General features: G+C 46.2%; 1 protein-coding gene and 1 non-coding gene across 23 annotated transcripts in view; both read right to left on the bottom strand.

Annotated features, from left to right (window-relative positions):
• Positions 1 to 292: 292 nt before the first annotated feature.
• Positions 293 to 19,112, bottom strand: part of CHD4 (chromodomain helicase DNA binding protein 4) — a 45,023-nt gene continuing 26,203 nt past the window's right edge. For 5 of the 22 annotated variants that reach the window (XM_054527876.2, XM_063711707.1, XM_054527879.2 and 2 more), the window contains 18 exons: positions 18,860 to 18,984; positions 18,274 to 18,511; positions 17,949 to 18,124; positions 13,637 to 13,817; positions 13,466 to 13,552; positions 13,288 to 13,376; positions 13,055 to 13,188; positions 12,576 to 12,720; positions 12,088 to 12,253; positions 11,732 to 11,829; positions 11,475 to 11,610; positions 9,333 to 9,404; positions 8,895 to 9,032; positions 8,514 to 8,622; positions 8,270 to 8,402; positions 3,309 to 3,507; positions 1,080 to 1,243; positions 293 to 907 (listed from right to left, as the gene is read on the bottom strand). In XM_054527876.2, the coding sequence (XP_054383851.1) occupies positions 890 to 907; positions 1,080 to 1,243; positions 3,309 to 3,507; positions 8,270 to 8,402; positions 8,514 to 8,622; positions 8,895 to 9,032; positions 9,333 to 9,404; positions 11,475 to 11,610; positions 11,732 to 11,829; positions 12,088 to 12,253; positions 12,576 to 12,720; positions 13,055 to 13,188; positions 13,288 to 13,376; positions 13,466 to 13,552; positions 13,637 to 13,817; positions 17,949 to 18,124; positions 18,274 to 18,511; positions 18,860 to 18,984 (2,408 nt within the window). In that variant the 3' untranslated portion in view covers positions 293 to 889. Of the gene's footprint in view, positions 908 to 1,079; positions 1,244 to 3,308; positions 3,508 to 8,269; positions 8,403 to 8,513; positions 8,623 to 8,894; positions 9,033 to 9,332; positions 9,405 to 11,474; positions 11,611 to 11,731; positions 11,830 to 12,087; positions 12,254 to 12,575; positions 12,721 to 13,054; positions 13,189 to 13,287; positions 13,377 to 13,465; positions 13,818 to 17,948; positions 18,125 to 18,273; positions 18,512 to 18,859; positions 18,985 to 19,112 lie in introns of all 22 variants that reach the window. The other 17 variants (XM_054527877.2, XM_054527874.2, XM_063711713.1 and 14 more) reach the window with 7 other exon arrangements.
• Positions 11,912 to 12,048, bottom strand: LOC112135987 (small Cajal body-specific RNA 11). The gene has a single exon (XR_002917202.1). It is a non-coding gene; the product is annotated as a small Cajal body-specific RNA 11 (non-coding RNA).

Raw genomic sequence — 19,112 nt, forward strand, 5'->3', positions numbered from 1 at the left:
AATTTGACAACCGTATGAGGTATACATGAGAAATCTGCATTCCACCAAAGTTAAACAACTTGCTCAAGGTCACAGAGCCATTAAGCGGTGCTGCCCACAGTTTTGCAGCCTCTCATTTTCCACAGGTGGAAGTCATCGTTGGCAAGGCACATACTGCACCCACACACAGAACCCAGTTACTCAGTGGAGTATCAGGATACCACGTAGCCCTTAATTTTCAACTATACAGGTGCCAGGCTCCTGCCACACACACTCATCCACCTGCACCTACACCCACACTGAACCAGAGCACTAAAATACAAGGAAACTTTTATTTTCAATTTTCATCAAGAAATTTGCTGTGGTTTTTTATGCTTTTGGTTTTTTCCTTTTTTTTTTTTTTTTCTGCTTTATTTCATTTAGCCGCTCAGTGGCTAGAGCCGCTGGGTTCCTGGTATTAAAAAGATGCCAACAGAGGTAGCTGTGTCTCGCCCAGGGGCCCAGCCCACTCTGAATACCCCCAAAAAAGGAGAAAAGAAAACACAAAATAAACCAACAAAATAAAACCAAAAGGAGGAAAAAATTCAGATCATTTTCTTCAAGCCTGGCAGGAACCCACAACAGTTTGTGTGTAACAGGCGTTACAGTGGGGAGAAGCCAGGGTCCAGAAGGCCAGCCCGCCAGCTCCTGCAGATGGCGCCGGCGCTACTGCTGCATGTCTCTCCTGCAGGAAGGGCACCACTGCCCCTCACTCCCTCCCCTCCCCCAGTGCACTGGGGCTGTTCCTTTACAACACGGAAGATGGGCAGAAGGAAGGTGAGGGTCTCTCAGGCCCCCAGGGGAGAAGCTGGGACAAGAGAAAGTGAGGAAGGTCACTGCTCAGCGGTGGAGGTGGTATCAGTCTGCATCTTCACTGCTGCTGGGCTACCTAGAGAAGGAGACCCAAGGAGTCAGAATTCCAGATGATAGGAATCCACCCAATCTCAAGGGAATTCACTGATAGGCCACCCACCCAGTATGTAAAGCTAGGGACATACAGCAAAGTTACAAGCTCCAGAATGGTTCTGCAGGAAGAGGTGGTGTCAAGAAAATGGTCCTACCTGCTGTGGGGTAGGTTCGGGTGCCCGGTTTGCCAGGCGGCTGAGAATGTTGCGCTCTGACATCTGTAATCTCACAGCAACTGGGGGAATTCGGGCAATGGTAGCTGGGAGTCGAGTCACATCAGCTTTCATGTCACTCAGCAGTTCTTCCAGCTGTTTCAGAACTGCATAGGGAGGAAAAGAGGTGGTGAGCTGTGGTGGCCAAGACTGAGCTCCCTCTACCCTCGTGGACCAGCCCCCCATCACTTCTCAGTGACCAAGCGACTGTGATGTATTGTCTTCTGTCATCTGACCTGACCTCCACCATGCTCAAATTCCTACTCCTCATATTCCAGTTCCAACTGTCCATGCTTTTGTGCTTTTTAAAGTCACCTAAACCTTCACTATCCCTTACTATTATTGTATTTCCTCTTCTTGAGAAGCTTATTCCTGGTTTTCTCTTACTTCTCTACCTTCAGAATCTGTCTCCCACCTCCATTATAACAGCATTCTTTTCCTTATTTCACCCTCCGCCTCCTCATAACCTTTTACTTTAATTAGAAACAAAATGTTGAAAGGGGTCTAGAATTTGAAGGGATCTTTTATCACCTGAAGTTACCTCTAAAGTATCCCAAATGACACTATTATTCTGCTTTGCTTTCCATCTCAAGAACCTGAATATGTTTAAAGTTAAAAGAGGTGGCTGGGTACAATGGCTCACACCTGTAATCCCAGCACTTTGGGAGGCCAAGGCAGGCGGATCACCTGAGGTCGGGAGTACAAGACTAGGCTAACCAACATGGAGAAACCCCATCTCTACTAAAAATACAAAATTAGCTGGGGCGCGGTGGCTCATGCCTATAATCCCAGCACTTTGGGAGGCAGAAGTGGGTGGATCACCTGAGATCAGGAGTTCAAGACCAGTCTGGCCAACATGGTGAAACCCCATCTCTACTAAAAATACAAAAAATTAGCTGGGCATGGTGGCAGGCACCTGTAGTACCAGCAACTTGGGAAGCTGAGGCAGGAGAATCGCTTGAACCCAGGAGGCGGAGGTTGTGGTGAACTGAGATCGTGGCATTGCACTCCAGCCTGGGCAACAAGAGCAAAACTCCATCTCAAAAAACGAAAAAAAAAAAAAAAACAAAATTGGCCGGGCATGCCTGTAATCCCAGCTACTCAGGAGGCTGAGGCAGGAGAATCGCTTGAACATAGGAGGCGGAGGTTGCAGTGAGCCGAGATCATGCCATTGCACCCCAGCCTGGGCAACAAGAGCAAAACTCCACCTCAAAAAAAAAAAAAAAAAAAAGGGGGCCAGGGCGGGGGACAGTGGCTCACACCTATAATCCCAGCACTTTGGGAGGCGGAGGTGGGTGGATCACTTGAAGTCAGTTTGAGACCAGCCTTGCCAACATGGTGAAACTCCATTGCTACTAAAAATACAAAAATTAGCCACAAGTGGTGGCACATGCCTGTAGTCCCAGCTACTCGGGAGGCTGAGGCAGGAGAATTGCTTGAACCCAGGAGGCAGAGGTTGCAGTGGGCCAAGATCACACCACTGCACTCCAGCCTGGGCAACAGAGCTAGACTCGATCTCAGAAAAAAAAAAAAAAAAAAGAGGTGCCCAGGTACAGTGGCACATATTTGTAGTCCCAGCTACTCAGGAGGCTGAGGCAGGAGGATCACTTGAGTCCAGGAGTTCAAGACCCACCTGGGCAAAATGGTGACAGCCCATCCTTTTTTTTTTTTCCGGAGTCTCACTACATTGCCCAGACTGATAGCCCGTGCAGTGGCACGATCTTGGCTCACTGCAAACTCCGCCTCCCGGGTTCAAGCGATTCTCCTGCCTCAGCCTCCTGAGTAGCTAGGATTATAGGCGTGCGCCACATGCCCAGCTAATTTTTCTATTTTTAGTAGAGACGGGGTTTCACCATGTTGGCCAGGCTGGTCTCAAACTCCTGACCTCGTGATCCACCTGCCTTGGCCTCCCAAAGTGCTGGGATTACAGGCGTCAGCCACCGCGCCCGGCCAAGAGTCCATCTCTTTTAAAAAAAAAAAAAAAAAAAGAGGCAAAGAACTACTGTCCTTGATTGCCTCTAAGATATTAACTTCCCAAGGATGGCAAAGATCCCTAGCACCTCCTAAACTCCCAGACAAAGGAACTCTGAAAGTTTGAAAACAAATATATGTACATTGGGATGCAGTCAGATCAGGGAGGCCGAATCAGCAGGAGGCAGGGGAGCCACTGGCTACCTTTGTGCAGGACTGCATTGGCTGGCTTGTTTCCTGCCATTGACTCCTTGGACAGGTGCTGATGACTTTCCGCCAAACACTCCACCTCCGCAAAGCGGGTGTTGAGGGCCATGGAAGGGTGAGAAGGGTCTTCTGACATGTTCAAGTAAGCAGCCCGGCGCAGCTGCTCCTCAATCACCAGAGCTTGTTCTAAGAGCTGGACAAGGGATAAGAGGAAACGGGAGTTCGACTGATAACTCACTTTGCTCACTTTTGACTGGCCTCTCAGCTCACCTCTCATTGTTTCAGATGGTAATAAGAACCTATGAAGAACTTCATGGACAGCTCATTCCCACACCCAAGTAGTTTAACTTTGCCTTGTACCTTTTTTCTTTCCCTTTTTCAATGTCCTCATTTTTAAAACTCTTTACCCTTTAGGTTCTCTTATACAAAAGCGATAACTCAATTTAGAAAATAGAATATCAAAAATTAACAACAGATAATCCCACCTTCTAGAAATACATCCTGATATTTTTTTTTTTTTTTTTTTTTTTTACTTTAAAATGTTTTATTGGAATTATTTTGATAAAAGCAAATACTTGTATATAAGACAAATATAGGAAATAGAAGCTATCTACTTGAAATGCCCCCTAATTTTCAGGCATTTTCCCCCCAATAAGGTGACAGCTGCTCACACAGGGTAATACAGGAAAGTTCTAAGTTCTTAGGATATGCCCAACACCAGGCAGAAGATAGTCTTTGTGTCAGCAAATTCCATAGCAAGGAAGAACAGGCATGGCTCTCCACCTCTCGATATTTTTCTTTTTAGGTTTTTTGTGCATAGTTTTTTACATAACTGAGATCATACTATATACATATCCATATTATGTTTTCATTAAGTTACACAGTTAAGCATCTTCCTTTTTATCATCTACTCTTTTATCAACCACTCTTCAAAAACACGTTTTGGCTGGGCATGGTGGCTCACACCTGTAATCCCAGTACTTTGGGAGGCTGAGGCGGGCAGATTACTTGAGGTCAGGAGTTCAAGACCAGCCTGGCCAACATGACGAAACCCCGTCTCTACTAAAAACACAAAAATTATCCAGGTATGGTAATGCGCACCTGTAACTGCAGCTCCTCAAGAGACTGAGGCAGAAGAATGCTTGAACCCGAGAGGCAAAGTTTGCAGTGAGCCAAGATCGCGCCACTGCACTCCAGCCTGAGTGACAGAGGGAAACTGTCTCAAAACAAGGGGTTATTTTGCTATTGTAAAATATTTTTTTTATTTCCTCTTATTGCCATCTCACTCCCATTCCTCTGAAAAGCAACCTTTCTAATATAGTAATACTGTGGCTTTTTGTGTAGGTTTTTAAAGACTGTTTCTGTTTTATATGTATGTTCCTAAGTTACAGAATGATGTTTTCTGTATCTATAAAATGCTTTTTCTTCTCCCACTACATACCTTTTAAAAGGTACTCTTATGTTGTATGCACATGAATTTTGTTGCTTCTGTTGTTTAATGCCCCATGATATGAATACATGTTTTACCTATGCATTCTCCTAATGCTGAACATTTATGGTGCCTCTAGGCCCCCACCACCAAAAATCATACTGCAAAAACACTCATGCACATGTCACCTGATGGAGCTGTATTAAAGATTCTTTGAAATATATCCCAAGAGGCAGAATGTTGGTTCTTAATTTATGTAAAGATTTTAATTACTTAAAAAATATATTCATAAAACATATGACTCAACATAAGAGAAGATTTCTCATACCCTTCTCCTCTCCTAGTGTCAGCCAGCACTTCTATGCAGATGATTTGATGCTTCTCAAACATGTACCTTCAGCACTGGTTCTGATCCCACTAGTGTATGGTGATGGGGGTAGGTAGTGGGAGGGGTGCTGATTTGTGAGAAATACCAAAAGACTTGTCTAAAATTCTGTATCATTCTTTTCTACAAACTGCTCCCTCTCTTCTTAAATGACAATTTAACTTTCTCAGTGACTCAGGCTCAAAATGTTATTTTCAGTCTCACTCACTCTGTACCTCAAATCCAGTAAGTCAGGAGTTGGCAAGCTACAGCCTGTGGGCCAGATCTGCCCCACCACCTGTTTTTATATGGCTCAAGAGCTAAGAATGGGGTTTACATTTTAAAATGGTTGGCAAAAAGTCAAAACAAGACTATTTCATGCCACTTCATGAGAATTATACAAAATTCAAATTGTAATATCCATATATGAAACACTGAAACACATCCTAACTTATTCATTTATGTATCCCCTGTGGTTGCTTTCATACAACAAAGATGGAGTTGAGTATGTGCAACAGAGACTACATGTCCCACAAAGGGACTATCTGGCCCTTTAATAGAAAAGGTGTGGTTGGGTGCAGTGGCTCACACCTGTAATCCCAGCACTTTGGGAAGACAAGGCGGGCAGATCACCTGAGGTCCAGAATTTGAGACCAGCCTGGCCAATATGGCAAAACCCCATCTCTACTAAAAATACAAAAATTAGTCAGGCATGGTGGTACATGCCCGTAATCCCACCTACTTAGGAGGCTGAGGCAGGAGAATCGGTTGAAGCCAAGAGGCAGAGGGTGCAGTGAGCCAGGAGATGTCGCCACTGCACTCCAGCCTGGGCAATAGAGCAAGACTTTGTCTCAAAAAAAAAAGTTTTTATTAACCATTTTTGGTTTGGGGGGAGAAAAAAAGGTTTGCTGACCCCTACAGTAAGTCACTAAGTCCAGTAAATTCTTTGGTGTTGTTTCATCTTTACCCTTTTCGTTTTCCACAACCAGCATCACAGCCCAGACCCTTAACACCTCATGATTGTATGACCGTTTTATAATCTTATGAGTGCTGTTTCCATTTCCCTTGGTCCTATCAAAACTCTGCTCACAAACTTTCAGTGGCTGCCCATTAACGATAGGGTAAAATCCAGACTCTCTTATCTGGTGCCAAGAACCCACCTACTGACCTCTAGCCTGTCCACCTTTCTGTTTCCAGCCTACCTCCCACCATCACCCAACACAAATGTTTCCCTACAGCTCAACTGGGCTATTTGCTGTTTCCAGACATACTAAGCTTTGCTGCTTCATATCTTTGCCGAACCTAATCCCTTTGTTCAGATACCCTTCTGTTCCTGGCAAAAAAATCTCCATCGCATTCTTCAAAACTTCATTCCAATGCCATCTTCTCCATAAAGCCATTTGTGAGTTCCCTCCCTACTCCAATTCCCTCTCGAGATCTTTTTTTTTTTTTTTAAGACGGGGTCTTGGATGGGCACAGTGGCTCACGCCTGTAATCTCACCACTTTGGGAGGCCAAGGCGGGCAGAACATGAGGTCAAGAGATCGAAACCATCCTGGCCAACATGCTGAAACCCCGTCTCTACTAAAAATACAAAAATTAGCTGGGCGTGGTGGCACGCGCCTGTTGTCCCAGCTACTCAGGAGGCTGAGGCAGGAGAATCGCTTGAACCCGGGAGGCAGAGGCTGCCGTGAGCAGAGATCTTGCCACTGCACTCCAGCCTAGCAACACATCAAGACTCTGTCTCAGAAAAAAAAAAAAAAAACAGGGTCTCACTCCAATGCCTAGGCTGGAGTGCAGTGGCACAATCTAGGCTCACTGCAGCCTCCCAAGTAGCTGCAACTACAGGTGCACGCCACCAGAACTGGCTAATTTTTGTATTTTTTGTAGACATGGGGTTTTGCCATGTTGCCCAAGCTAGTCTTGAACTCCTGGACTCAAGCAATCAGCTCTTTTAAAATGCTGGGATTAGCCACTGTGTCTGCCTCTCTGAGAACTTTCTTTTCTTGTCTTTTTTGAGGTGAGTCTTGCTCTGTCGCCAGACTGGAATGCAGTGGTGCAATCTCGGCTCACTGCAACTTCCGCCTCCCGGGTTCAAGCGATTCTGGAGAACTTTCTTATGCCAATCAGCAATCTCTCTCCTGATATGCAGAATGGCATTCATTTGATTACACATGTGCTCCTACTTGAAACTGAAAGCTCCTTGAAAACAGATACCATGCTTTGTATTTTTATCCCTGGGCACATCATTGCTTAGTACATAATACCTGAAGGCTTATTAGTGTACCATTTCTTCCCCGATTATACTCAGCGTATGAGACAACAGACACGTCTTTTTTTTTTTTTGAGACAGAGTCTCACTCTGTTGCACAGGCTGAAGTGCCGTAGCACGATCTCAGCTCACTGAAATCTCTACCTCCCGACTTCAAGCGATTCTCCTGCATCAGCCTCCCAAAGTGCTGGGATTACAGGCGTGAGCCACCGCACCTGGCCCACACAGGCACTTTTTAGCCCAGAAAAAAGAACCAGGCCAGGCATGGTGGCTCACGCCTATAATCTCAGCAATCTGGGTGGCCAAGGCAGGTGGATCACTTGAGGTCAGGAGTTTGAGACCAGCCTAGCCAACATGGTGAAACCCCATCTCTACTAAAAATACAAAAATTAGCCGGGCATGGTGGTGCATGCCTATAATCCCAGCTACTCAGGAGGCTGAGGCAGGAGAATCACTTGAATCCAGGACACAGAGGGTGCAGTGAGCAGAGGCTGCATCACTGCATTCCAGCCTGGGTGACAGAGACTCTGTCTCAAAAAAAAAAAAAAACCAGCAGCCCACTGACTGATAGCCCTACATCTTCAGAGATGCAATTCAATCCCACCTCTGTATCTTTCCTGAATACTCCAATCTGCAGTGTTCCCCAAACAAACCCCTCTGCACTAGTGTGTCACTGATTGGACACATAGTCACCTACAGCTCATGTGCAGTTAGTTAACTTTCAAGTCTGTGTGTCTTCAACCCTAATGTGTAAGTTACTTGGGAGCAAAGCCTTCCATAGAATGAAGAAAGTGAGAACGGTGCACTGGATGGACAGACTCCCTCTGCTGCAGGACGTTACGCACTTTCAAGTTTGTCACCTAAGCAATATATTCCTCCCCAACCGCTCACCTTAAACCTTCGAGCTAGAAATTTATTCTTGATCTCTAAGAAATTGCCACGGTTCATTTCGCCCTTGAAAGGCTCATTGAGGATGGCATAGCGTGGGTCATTCTGGATGTCTTGCCACCGGGCATAGCCATGGCTATTGGAAAAGTGCTCAGGAAAAACAAAACAAAGAAAGTAAGAACCTCAAACTAAGAGACCTTCAGAACCTTTCACCAAAAGCCTCAGTACAGACTCAGGCAAAGGATACTTTATGATGCCGGCTAGCAGCCAGTAGTCATGCCGTCGATGCCAGATCTCGTAAGTCTTCTTGGTAACTGTGGCTGCCCGCTCTTCATTCTGCCAAAGGGAGTGCAACTCTGAGGAAGAATTTAGGGAAGGTTGGGGGTGGGGGGAAGCAAACATCTGTGAGAATTGAAAAAGCTACTTATTCTTGTCCCCCACCATCCCCTACCCCTGAATCCATCTTTATATAATTTGCTTCTGGCTTTCTCCACAGAACCCACTATCAGTTTGGCATTCCCTCATCAAACAGAGGTAAAGAGGTAAAGTCCCTGTACCGTGGTTTCTGACAAGAACCCCAATTTCACATCAGATCCTTCTAACCCTGGTGGGCCCCTCATTTCCATACCAGTAAAACCACCATCTGCAATGTTAAACATGAAACGTTGTTTAATATTTTTCTTCTGTTTCTCATCATTCAGGTCCTTGGGGGTCTCTCCATTCTGAAGCATCACTTCTTTTTTCTCTTCTTCTTCTTTCTTCTCTTCTACAGAATATGGGGAAGAAAAATGTCAGCTCCAGCCAAAGCCCAGCACCATCGCCCTTACCCAGAACACTGTATGCTACAAGAATCCATCCACCTCCACCCCTTCTCCACCTGGGTGTCTCTCAGACCCAGAAAATGGTGCCATTGGCCCACTGACAACTAAATGTGGGGAACAGGTGCAGTCTTTTATCTTGGGATAAAATGGCTAGATGAGAATGGACAGGGAGGCAGGACAGATAGAGTCCTCGCTTCTGGTTTTAGAGTTCTTCTAAACCACAATCGACTTCTCCAAACACCCACCTTTGTCTTCTACCACAATAGGGGTCAGATCTATTGCTGACTTTTCCTCCACCTTTTCTACGTCAGCAGCACCTAGGGGAAGAAATGTTATTGAGAATATACCTAAAGGAAGAACATTCTCCTCTGTTGCACACTATTATCCAATTGGATAGACCTACATCTAAATGTCTGCAATTACAGTAATGTCAGCTGGGCACGGTGGCTCATGCCTGTAATCCCAGCATTTTGGGAGACAGCAGCAGGCAGATCACTTGAGGTCAAGAGTTCAAGACCAGCCTGGCCAACAAGGTGAAACCCAATCTCTATTAAAAATACAAAAATTAGCTGGGTGCGGTGGCTCATGCCTGTAATCCCAGCACTTTGGGAGGCCAAGGTGGGTGGATCACCTGAGGTCAGGAATTAGAAACCAGCCTGGCCAACATGGTGAAACCCTGTCTCTACTGAAGTACAAAAATTAGCCAGGTGTGGTGGCTCACACCTGTAATCCTGGCACTTTGGGAGGCCGAGATGGGTGGATCTCTTGAGGTCAGCAGTTCGTGACCAGCCTGGCCAACATGGTGAAACCCTGTCTCTACTAAAATACAAAAAGTAGCCGGGCATGGTGGCGCATGCCTGTAATCCCAGGTACTCAGGAGGCTGAGGCAGGAGAATTGTTTGAACCCAGGAGGTGGAGGTTGCAGTGAGCCAAGATCACACCACTGCACTGCACATCAGCCTGGGCGACAGACCAAGACTCCATCTCAAAAAAAAAAAAAAAAAATTAGCTGGGCATGGTGGCTACTCAGCAGACTGAGGCAGGAGAATCACTTGAACCCAGGAGACAGAGGCTGCAGTGAGCCAAGATCGTGCCGCTGTACTCCAGCCTGGGTGACAGAGTGAGACTCCGTCTCAAAAAAAAAAAAAAAAAAATTTTGGCCAGGTGTGGTGGCTCACGCCTGTAATCCCAGCACTTTGGGAGGCCAAAGCAGGTAGATCACGAGATCAGGAGGTGGAGACCATCCTGGCTAACATGGTGAAACCCTGTCTCTACTAAAAATACAAAAAATTAGCCAGGCATGGTGGCAGGCGCCTGTAGTCCCAGCTACTCAGGAGACTGAGGCAGGAGAATGGCGTGAACCCAGGAGGCAGCGCTTGCAGTGAGCCAAGATCGCGCCACTGCACTCCAGCCTGGGCAACAGAGCAAGACTCCGTCTCCAAAAAAAAAAAAAATTAGCTGGGCATGGTTGTGGCACGCCCGTAATCCCAGCTACTCAGAGGCTGAGGCAGGAGAGTCGCTTGAACCCAGGAGGTGGGAGTTGCAGTGAGCAGAGATCATGCCACTGCACTCCCGCCTGGGTGACAGAGTGAGACTCCATCTCAAAAAACAACAACAAATAAAGTCATAAGAGATACCTTAAGTTAGGGGAAAACCTGCCACCTAAAATCAAGGGTGCAGGATTCTTCAGTGTGTCGCTTTCTCCTGATATCTCTACAGTCCCAGTGAAAATTCACGAGTGACCATGGTTCACACAGGGATCTGTAGTGCTTAATATGGATACCGGCCAGGCACAGTAGCTCACGCCTGTAATCCCAGCACTTTGAGAGGCCAAGGCAGGTGGATCACCTGAGTTGGAGACCGGCCTGACCCATATGGAGAAACCCCCTCTCTATTAAAAAATACAAAATTAGCTGGGCATGGTGGTGCATGCCTGTAATCCCAGCTACTCAGGAGGCTGAGGCAGGAGAATCGCTTGAACTCAGGAGGCGGAGGTTGCAGTGAGCTGAGATCGCACCATTGCACTCCAGCCTGGGCAACAAGACTGAAACTCCTTTTTAAAAAAAAAAAAAAAGGCCAGGCACAGTGGCTCATGCCTGTAATCCCAGCAATTTGGGAGGCAAAAGCAGGTGGATCATGAGGTCGGGAGATTGAGACCAGCCTGGCCAACATGGTGAAACTCTGTCTCTACTAAAAATACAAAAATTAGCCGGGCATGATGGCATGTATCTGTAATCCCAGCTACTCGGGAGGCTGAGGCAGGAGAATCGCTCGAACCTGGGAGGTGGAGATTGCAGTAAGCCAATATCGCGCCACAGCACTCCAGCCTGGCGGCAGCACGAGACTATCTCAAAAAAAACAAACAACAACAAAAAAAACGTGGATACCTTTACCTTTGGGCTCTGTCTCCATAGGTTCCTCTGTTCTCTCCTTCACCTCTGCCTTTTCCACTTTCTCCTCTCCCTCAGAGGGTTCAACAACGACCTTTTCATCCTCTGAGGCAGGGGCAGGGGCCTGTATACACTTCAAAGGGGGGAAAAAAAAAAAAAAAAAAACAGATGAAGCAGACAGGCCAGCAACTAAAAGGAAGACTGGACTTATACATTTGTCTTTAGTATGGCATTCAGTCACCCCCATCTCTTACCTCAATGGCAGTCTCAGGGGCTGCAGATTTAACCTCCTTTTCTCCTTCTATGCTCTCTTCTTCTTTGAGGCTATTTTCCTCTATTTTTATCCCATCTTCTGCAGAACAATAAGAGACAATCAATTAGGAAGAAGGTACTAGATCAGAGAGGTCATTTCTTCCCAGTTTGTCTCATCTTAAATTGTCCTCTCGTGCCTTTAAGAGCCAGCCCTATTCTTAGGACGGCCCTCCTAAACTGAGAGGGAAATTGCTGTGTGTCCCGCCAGACTACCCTGTTAGAACTGAGCACAGGGGAGCAGAAAAATAGGCCAGGACAAAAAGAGAGGGACAGAAAATGATAGGACAGGGGGACTTACCAGCAGGTGGGACAGGTGCAGGAGTGTTGGGCTGCGTGTCCCCTGGAGTGGAGGGTGTAGGAGTTTTTGGGGAGGGTGACCCTGGCTGGGACATTTTCTTGTTCTCCTCTACTTCAGCCAGTTCAGGCATACTCCAGCGCCCATTAACATGTTCAAACTCCTGAACCTGTAGCAATGGGACAAGAAGTTGAAGACCCAATTCCAGCTACAGGCTCCTTTCCTATTGGCCTTCCAGTCTCCGCCTCCCGGGTTCAAGCGATTCTCCTGCCTCAGCCTCCTGAGTAGCTGGGAATACAGGTGCCCGCCACCACAGGCAGCTAATTTTTGTATTTTTAGTAGAGATGGGGTTTCGCCATGTTGACCAGGCTAGTCTCTAACTCCTGACCTCAAGTGATCCACCTGCCTCGGCCTCCCAAAGTGCTGGGATTACAGGTGTGAGCCACTGCGCCTGGCCCCCTAGAAACAATGACAAGAGGCTCAGGGCTCACCTTCTTGCGAATCAAAGACATAACACCAATTCTAGTAAGGACATGCTGGCGAGACAGGCCTTCTCGGGGGACACCATCAGCAAAGGTCTCGGCCCCATCTGCCCCCGGCTCACATAAATGCCTCATGAAAAGAGAGACATATGCCCTGTGTAAACAAGTAGAGAAATGAGTTAAATAGGGATCATGCTGACTCTTAGATTCCTTTCCATCCCTTCGTGAGGCGTTATCACAGGCAATAACTATGGCTCCCCCTTGAGGTAAAGCCCACCACTGCACAGGAAGGCTGATCTCCAGACCCCACAAGAAGACCCAGGTTCTCTTCCAGGGAAGCTAGGAACACATTACTAACAGCTTCACCTGTCAACTTCAACAGAGGAAATAGCCCACTTCCCTGCACAGCTGGGCCTAGAACCATGGAATGACCAGATAGACAGCAGAAGCCCTTGCTCTAGATCAGTCCACTCCAGCCCTCCACTCACTTGAACTCTTTCTCTGATTTGCCTCGCAGGTCTCTTACAAGCCACTGGGTAGTAAAAGCATCCTGAGGTGGCATACCATATCGCATGATTGCATTAAGAAAGGCTTTTCGCTGACGAGCATTAAAACCAAGTACCTAGGGGAAGAAGAAACCCAGGTGAGAGGGAGCAGGTCGCATTCCACCAAAGATGCAATATCTGACACTCACTCCTCCTTAGAATCATATGGCACTTACTTCAATGTTCCCACCAACACGGGCCAACAGAGGAGGCAATGGCTTATCTTTATCATTCCGCAGGCCCTTACGACTGGGCCTACGGGGAGCTGCAAGAAGAAAAAGATGAATGAGTGACACAGGTAGGGTATTAAACAAAGCAACATTTAGAAAAGCAACAAAGAAGCACAGCCCTCACCTTCTGAACGTTCATCAAAGTCTTCATCACCTTCCTCTGAAGCCACTGAGTAATCGGACTGGTTGTCGGACTGGTCGTCCTGCCAATCTGGAGGGAGAGAGGGCAGATGAGCGGGGCCCACTGCTCTAGTGGAACGGCCCATGGGTGGGGGGCGGGGCCGGCCACACACACCTCGGTCCTCCTGGGAGCCATCATTGTAGTTGACCTGTTTACGGATTCTTTTTCCTTTGCCCAGATTTCGGGCTAGATCTTCTTGCTGCTGCTCATAATGGTGCCGCAGCAATTTCTCCCAGTAGTCAGGATCCACACTTTCTTCCTGTTTAATGATTTCCCGTTCTACCTCCTCTTCCTCCTGGGACAGAGGGAGGGCCAGGACTCAGGAGTGCTGAAGTCAGCACCACCAGCTACCCCTGGTCCTCACAGTTCCCACTCTGCTAGCTCCTTTTCATGACTGGACTCTTAAATACTTGATGTGCCTGTTTGGACCTAAGAACTTAGAAGAAATTTAATTGAGAGTACACAGCTCCTCATAATTATGTATAGATTAGCAGTCAGCATAACTCAAGAAAAACATGGGATAGAGCTATTATCACAGGGAAGGATGAAGAGACAGAATGCTTTCTTCTAACCCCTTGCACTGATGCATATACAATTGAAAGATAGCAAAAAGAAAAGAGGTCAGAGCCTTAGCAAGGCAGAATGGAGAGGCTTCTGAAGTACTGTAAAAGATTTTCATAAGAGAGAAGGAAGGAGAGGATGACTATAAGCCTTTCTATTCTTCATAAACTTCATAAAAGCTTACCAACTGTCTGCAAAACGAAAAGAATTATATATAGCCTCTTATGTCCCAAAAATGTTGATACTCCTCTAAAAGTGAATTTTTTTCAAACACTTCAGGACCACTCACTGATTCCACATCCCTTATATTGGAATTAAACAGCTGCTAATAGCATAACATTAGAAACAACCTAAATGCCCATCATTATGGAACTAATTAAATAAATTACAACTGGCCCTCTGTATCCATGGGTTCTGCACCTGTGAATTCAAACAACCATAGACGGAAAATATTCAGAGAAAAAACAAAATTATGTCTGTACTCAACATGTACACTTTTTTCTTGTCATTATTCCCTAACCAATGTAGCATTTACATTGCATTGGTATTACTTTTATGTTTAAAAGGAAAAAAAGTTTTTGGGTACATATATGTGAGTATACATATATGTGTATGAATATATGTATAATTTGTATACACATAAAATATTTTTGGAAAGATATAAAAGGAACTGAAAACATGAGTTCTCCCCAAGAAGGGAACTAAATTGTTAAGAGGACAGGAGAGAAATGAGATACGTGTGTGTACATATAAATATATATATGTATTTTTTTTTTTTAGAGAGGGTCTAGCTGTGTTGCCCAGGCTGGAGTAGATGGCATCATTACGGCTCACTGCAGCCTCGACTGCCAGGTTTAAGCGATCTTCCCACGCAGCTGGGACCACAAGTGTGAGCAACCACACTCGGCTAATGTTTTTATTATTTAGAGACGGAATTTTACCATGTTGCCCAAGTTGGTCTCCAACTCCTGGGCTCAAGCGACCCTCCTGCCTCAGCTTCCCAAAGTACTGGGATTCTAGGCATGAGCCACCGTGTCTGGCCCTTTTGTTTATTTTGAACTATGTAAATTCTATCTATTAAAAATAAAACTTAAAAATATTTTAAAAGAAGTCAACAGCAGCTGTAGTCACTAATCAAAGAACAATGTGTATACTTGTGTAGTCACCAGCAAGGATGATCCACTTAGCATGTGCTCTCCCGTCAATCACTTCTATTACATTCACTGCCACTGAAAGGAATGTGAGCATTCTATCAATAGGGTCGTTTCTGATTGAACACTACGGTACACAGACCTATGTCAGACCATTCAGCCACACTTACATACAAACTGAGGTTGGAGGCATTACCTTCAAGAACAAAATCACAGGTAAGCATCAGGGAAATACAGCAAGGGGGATGGTTCTGAGGTGGAAGAATGAGAAAAGATGACAAAGACCACCAGAACCAATGCCAACTGAAAGAACTCGGAGCTGAGTGGTTTACAAAAGACAAGAAAAAGGAAATTTTATTTTTCCATTTCATACTCCTCTATATCATTTAGGAGAGAAAAACATTAAAACGAGCCACACACACATTCCTCACATAACTATTTTCTTTTTTTACTATAAAAGACCAAGAAAAAGAAAGGAGGAGAATAAAAAGGTATATACCGATTCTAATCTTTTTGAGACGGAGTCTCGCTCTGTCCCCCAGGCTGGAGTGCAGTGGGGCAATCTTGGCTCACTGCAAGCTCTGCCTCCCAGGTTCAAGTGATTCTCTGCCTCAGCCTCCCGAATAGCTGGGACTACAGGCGCCCGCTACCATGCCCAGCTAATTTTTGTATTTTTAGTAGAGACGGGGTTTCATCGTGTTAGCCAGGATGGTCTCGATCTCTTGACCTCGTGATCCACCCGCCTCAGCCTCCCAAAGTGCTGGGATTACAGGCGTGAGCCACCGCGTCCGGCCCGATGCTAATCTTTAAAAAAACACAAGGAGGGGCCGGGTGTGGTGGCTCACGCCTGTAATCCCAGCACTTTGGGAGGCTGGGGTGGGCGGATCATGAGGTCAGGAGATCGAGACCATCGTGACTAACACGGTGAAACCCCGTCTCTACTAAAAATACAAAAAATTAGCTGGGTGTGGTGGCATATGCCTGTAGTCCCAGCTATTCGGGAGGCTGAGGCAGGAGAACTGTTTGAACCCAGGAGGCAGAGGTTGCAGTGAGCCGAGATCATGCCACTGCACTCCAGCCTGGGTGGGAGAGCAAGACTGTCTCGAAAAAAAAAAAAAAAAAACAAAACACACACAAGGAGGCCAGGCGTAATGGCTCATGCCTGTAATCCCACCACTTTGGGAGGCCGAGGCAGGCGGATCACTTGAGGTCAGGAGTTCTAGAGTATCCTGGCCAACACGGTGAAACCCCATTTCTACTAAAACTATAAAAAAATTAGCCGGGCATGGTGGTGCGTACCTGTAATCTCAGCTACTTGGGAGGCTGAGGCAGGAGAATTGCTTGAACCCAGGAAGTGGAGGTTGCAGTGGGCTGTGATCGCACCACTGAACTCCAGCCTGGGCAACAGAGCAAGACTCCGTCTCAAAAAAAAAAATACATAAGGCCAGGGGCAGTGGCTCACGCCTGTAATCCCAGAACTTTGGGAGGCCGAGGTGGGTGGATCACAAGGTCAGGAGATCAAGACCATCCTGGCTAACACAGTGAAACCCCATCTCTACTAAAAATACAAACAAAATTAGCCGAGTGTGGTGGCAGGCACCTGTAGTCCCAGCTACTCGGGAGGCTGAGGCAGGAGAATGGCATGAACCTGGGAGGCAGAGCTTACAGTGAGCCGAGATCACACCACTGCACTACAGCCTAGGGGAGAGAGCGAGACTCCATCTCAAAATAAATAAATAAATAAATAAATAAATAAATACAAACACAAGGAGGCCTGGTGTGGTGGCTAACACCTGTAATTCCAGCACTTTGGGAGGTCAAGGCAGGAGGACTGCTTAAGGCCAGGAGTTCAAGACCATCCTGGGCAACATAGCAAGACATCTCTAAAAATGTTTAAAAAATTAACCAGGTGTGGTAGCACACATCTACTAGGGTCACTCTTCAGCCCAGGAGTTTAAGGTTGCACTCAGCTATGACTGTGCCACTGCACTCTAGCCTGGGTGACAGAGCAAGACCCTGTCTCTTTTTTTGTTGTTTTTTTTCTTCAGACAGAATCTGGCTCTGTCATCAGGCTGGAATGCAGTGGCGCGATCACAGCTCATTGCAACCTCCACCTCCTGGGTTCAAGCAATTCTCCTGCCTCAGCCTCCCGAGTAGCTGGGACTACAGGTGTGCTTCATCGTGCCTGGCTAATTTTTTTATTTTTAGTAGGAACGGGGTTTCACCGTGTTGGCCGGGCTGGTCTCAAACTCCTGGCCTGAAGTGATCTGCCTGCCTCGGCCTCCCAAAGTGCTGGGATTACAGATGTGAGCCACTGCACCTGGTAGAGACCCTGTCTCTTAAATAAAAACCAGAAAACACAAAGAGATAGATTACCTAGGATCTTCTGCCTTTTCTCTAGAGAGATGAGGTAGCACTCAAAATTTTCTTGTAAGGTTTAATAAAACACATAACAGAAAATGACATTCTGGTAAAGAGCCAAAATAACTGTTGTGAGCATGATATTTGGTTGTAAGTTTTCTGACAACCAAGGCAAAGATGAAAATCTGATCAGTCATGTTATCAGCTTTGTTTTAAAAGGAAGACGTGTATCAGTTCATCAACATAAGAATTTGCCTACAGATACTTTCCTCTTGTCTCAAATCCCACTTTGGTCTCAATTCCAATTTTCAGACCAATCGCCAAGCACAGGATCGCCTTGGATTCATACTCACCCCCATTTCTTCTTCCCGTACCACATACTGGGCCACTTTGAATGAGCTCAAATATTCATTCATGCCCTGCAATTCTGTGTCTTCAGTCTCATCCTGGTTACGGTCTAGCAGCCGTTCAATGGCCTTATCATCGTAGTGGATAACACTGCTATCTTCTCCCTCTTTGTTGTCTCCTCCTATAAAAAATCAAGTCACATCCCCAAAGTCAGTTTCAGCAGCTGCAGTGGAAAAAGCAAGTCCCACAAGACCCTTGGTATCAAAGATTCTCCCTAACCTTTAGAGAGGCCAAGCCCCACACCAAAATGTAAGTTCCTGACTACCTCACCTCCATCAGTGGCTTCATCCTTGAAGAGTTCCTCAGTGCCAAATTTGAGGATATCATCAAGCTCCTGTTTGGACATAGATCCAGTCTTGGAGCCCAGCCCAGGCCGCACCACTAGATGCGTCAGCATCATTTTCTTCTTTGCCACCTGCGTGATGCGCTCCTCCACTGACGCACGGGTCACAAACCGGTAGATCATTACCTTTTTATTTTGCCCAATCCGGTGAGCTCTGCTAAAGGCCTGGAGTTGAACAGGAAATAAAGCCAGAAATTGTATTTTCCTGGTGCCACTCTTATCCTGACTTCCACATAATATTCTAAATTCAGTACAAGGCAAGGTCCGCAGCCTACCTTCATAGGAAACTTCCTTTCGCACCCCCGCCTCCAGACACCACCCTCTATTATCATGTTACCCAAAACAGGACCACAGCTAACCAAACTCTGGCTTACAATAAGGTAAACAACACAAAAAGAATCTGTTGTTTCTCACTTAAAAACCTAATTCCACATGGTAGAGCCCTCATAGAGGCCACTATGCCTTTCTAGAATAATATGTTACTTATTAAGGCTGCCTGCTGCCTCTGCTCACCTGAATGTCATTATGGGGGTTCCAGTCAGAGTCATAGATAATAACTGTGTCAGCAGTGGCCAGATTGATTCCAAGGCCCCCAGCTCGAGTGGAAAGCAAGAAGCAGAACTGCTGAGCACCCGGTGCTAATAAAGGAACCAAAAACACCGTTAGAAGTGTCTCCTAAATTCCAATTCATAAATGTAGTTTAAAAAATTAAGCCGGGGGCAGTGGCTCACGCCTGTAATCTCAGCACTTTGGGAGGCAGAGGCAG

The sequence above is a fragment of the Pongo abelii genome, chromosome 10, assembly GCF_028885655.2.
Source record: "Pongo abelii isolate AG06213 chromosome 10, NHGRI_mPonAbe1-v2.0_pri, whole genome shotgun sequence".
In the NCBI taxonomy this organism is placed as follows: Eukaryota; Metazoa; Chordata; class Mammalia; order Primates; family Hominidae; genus Pongo; species Pongo abelii.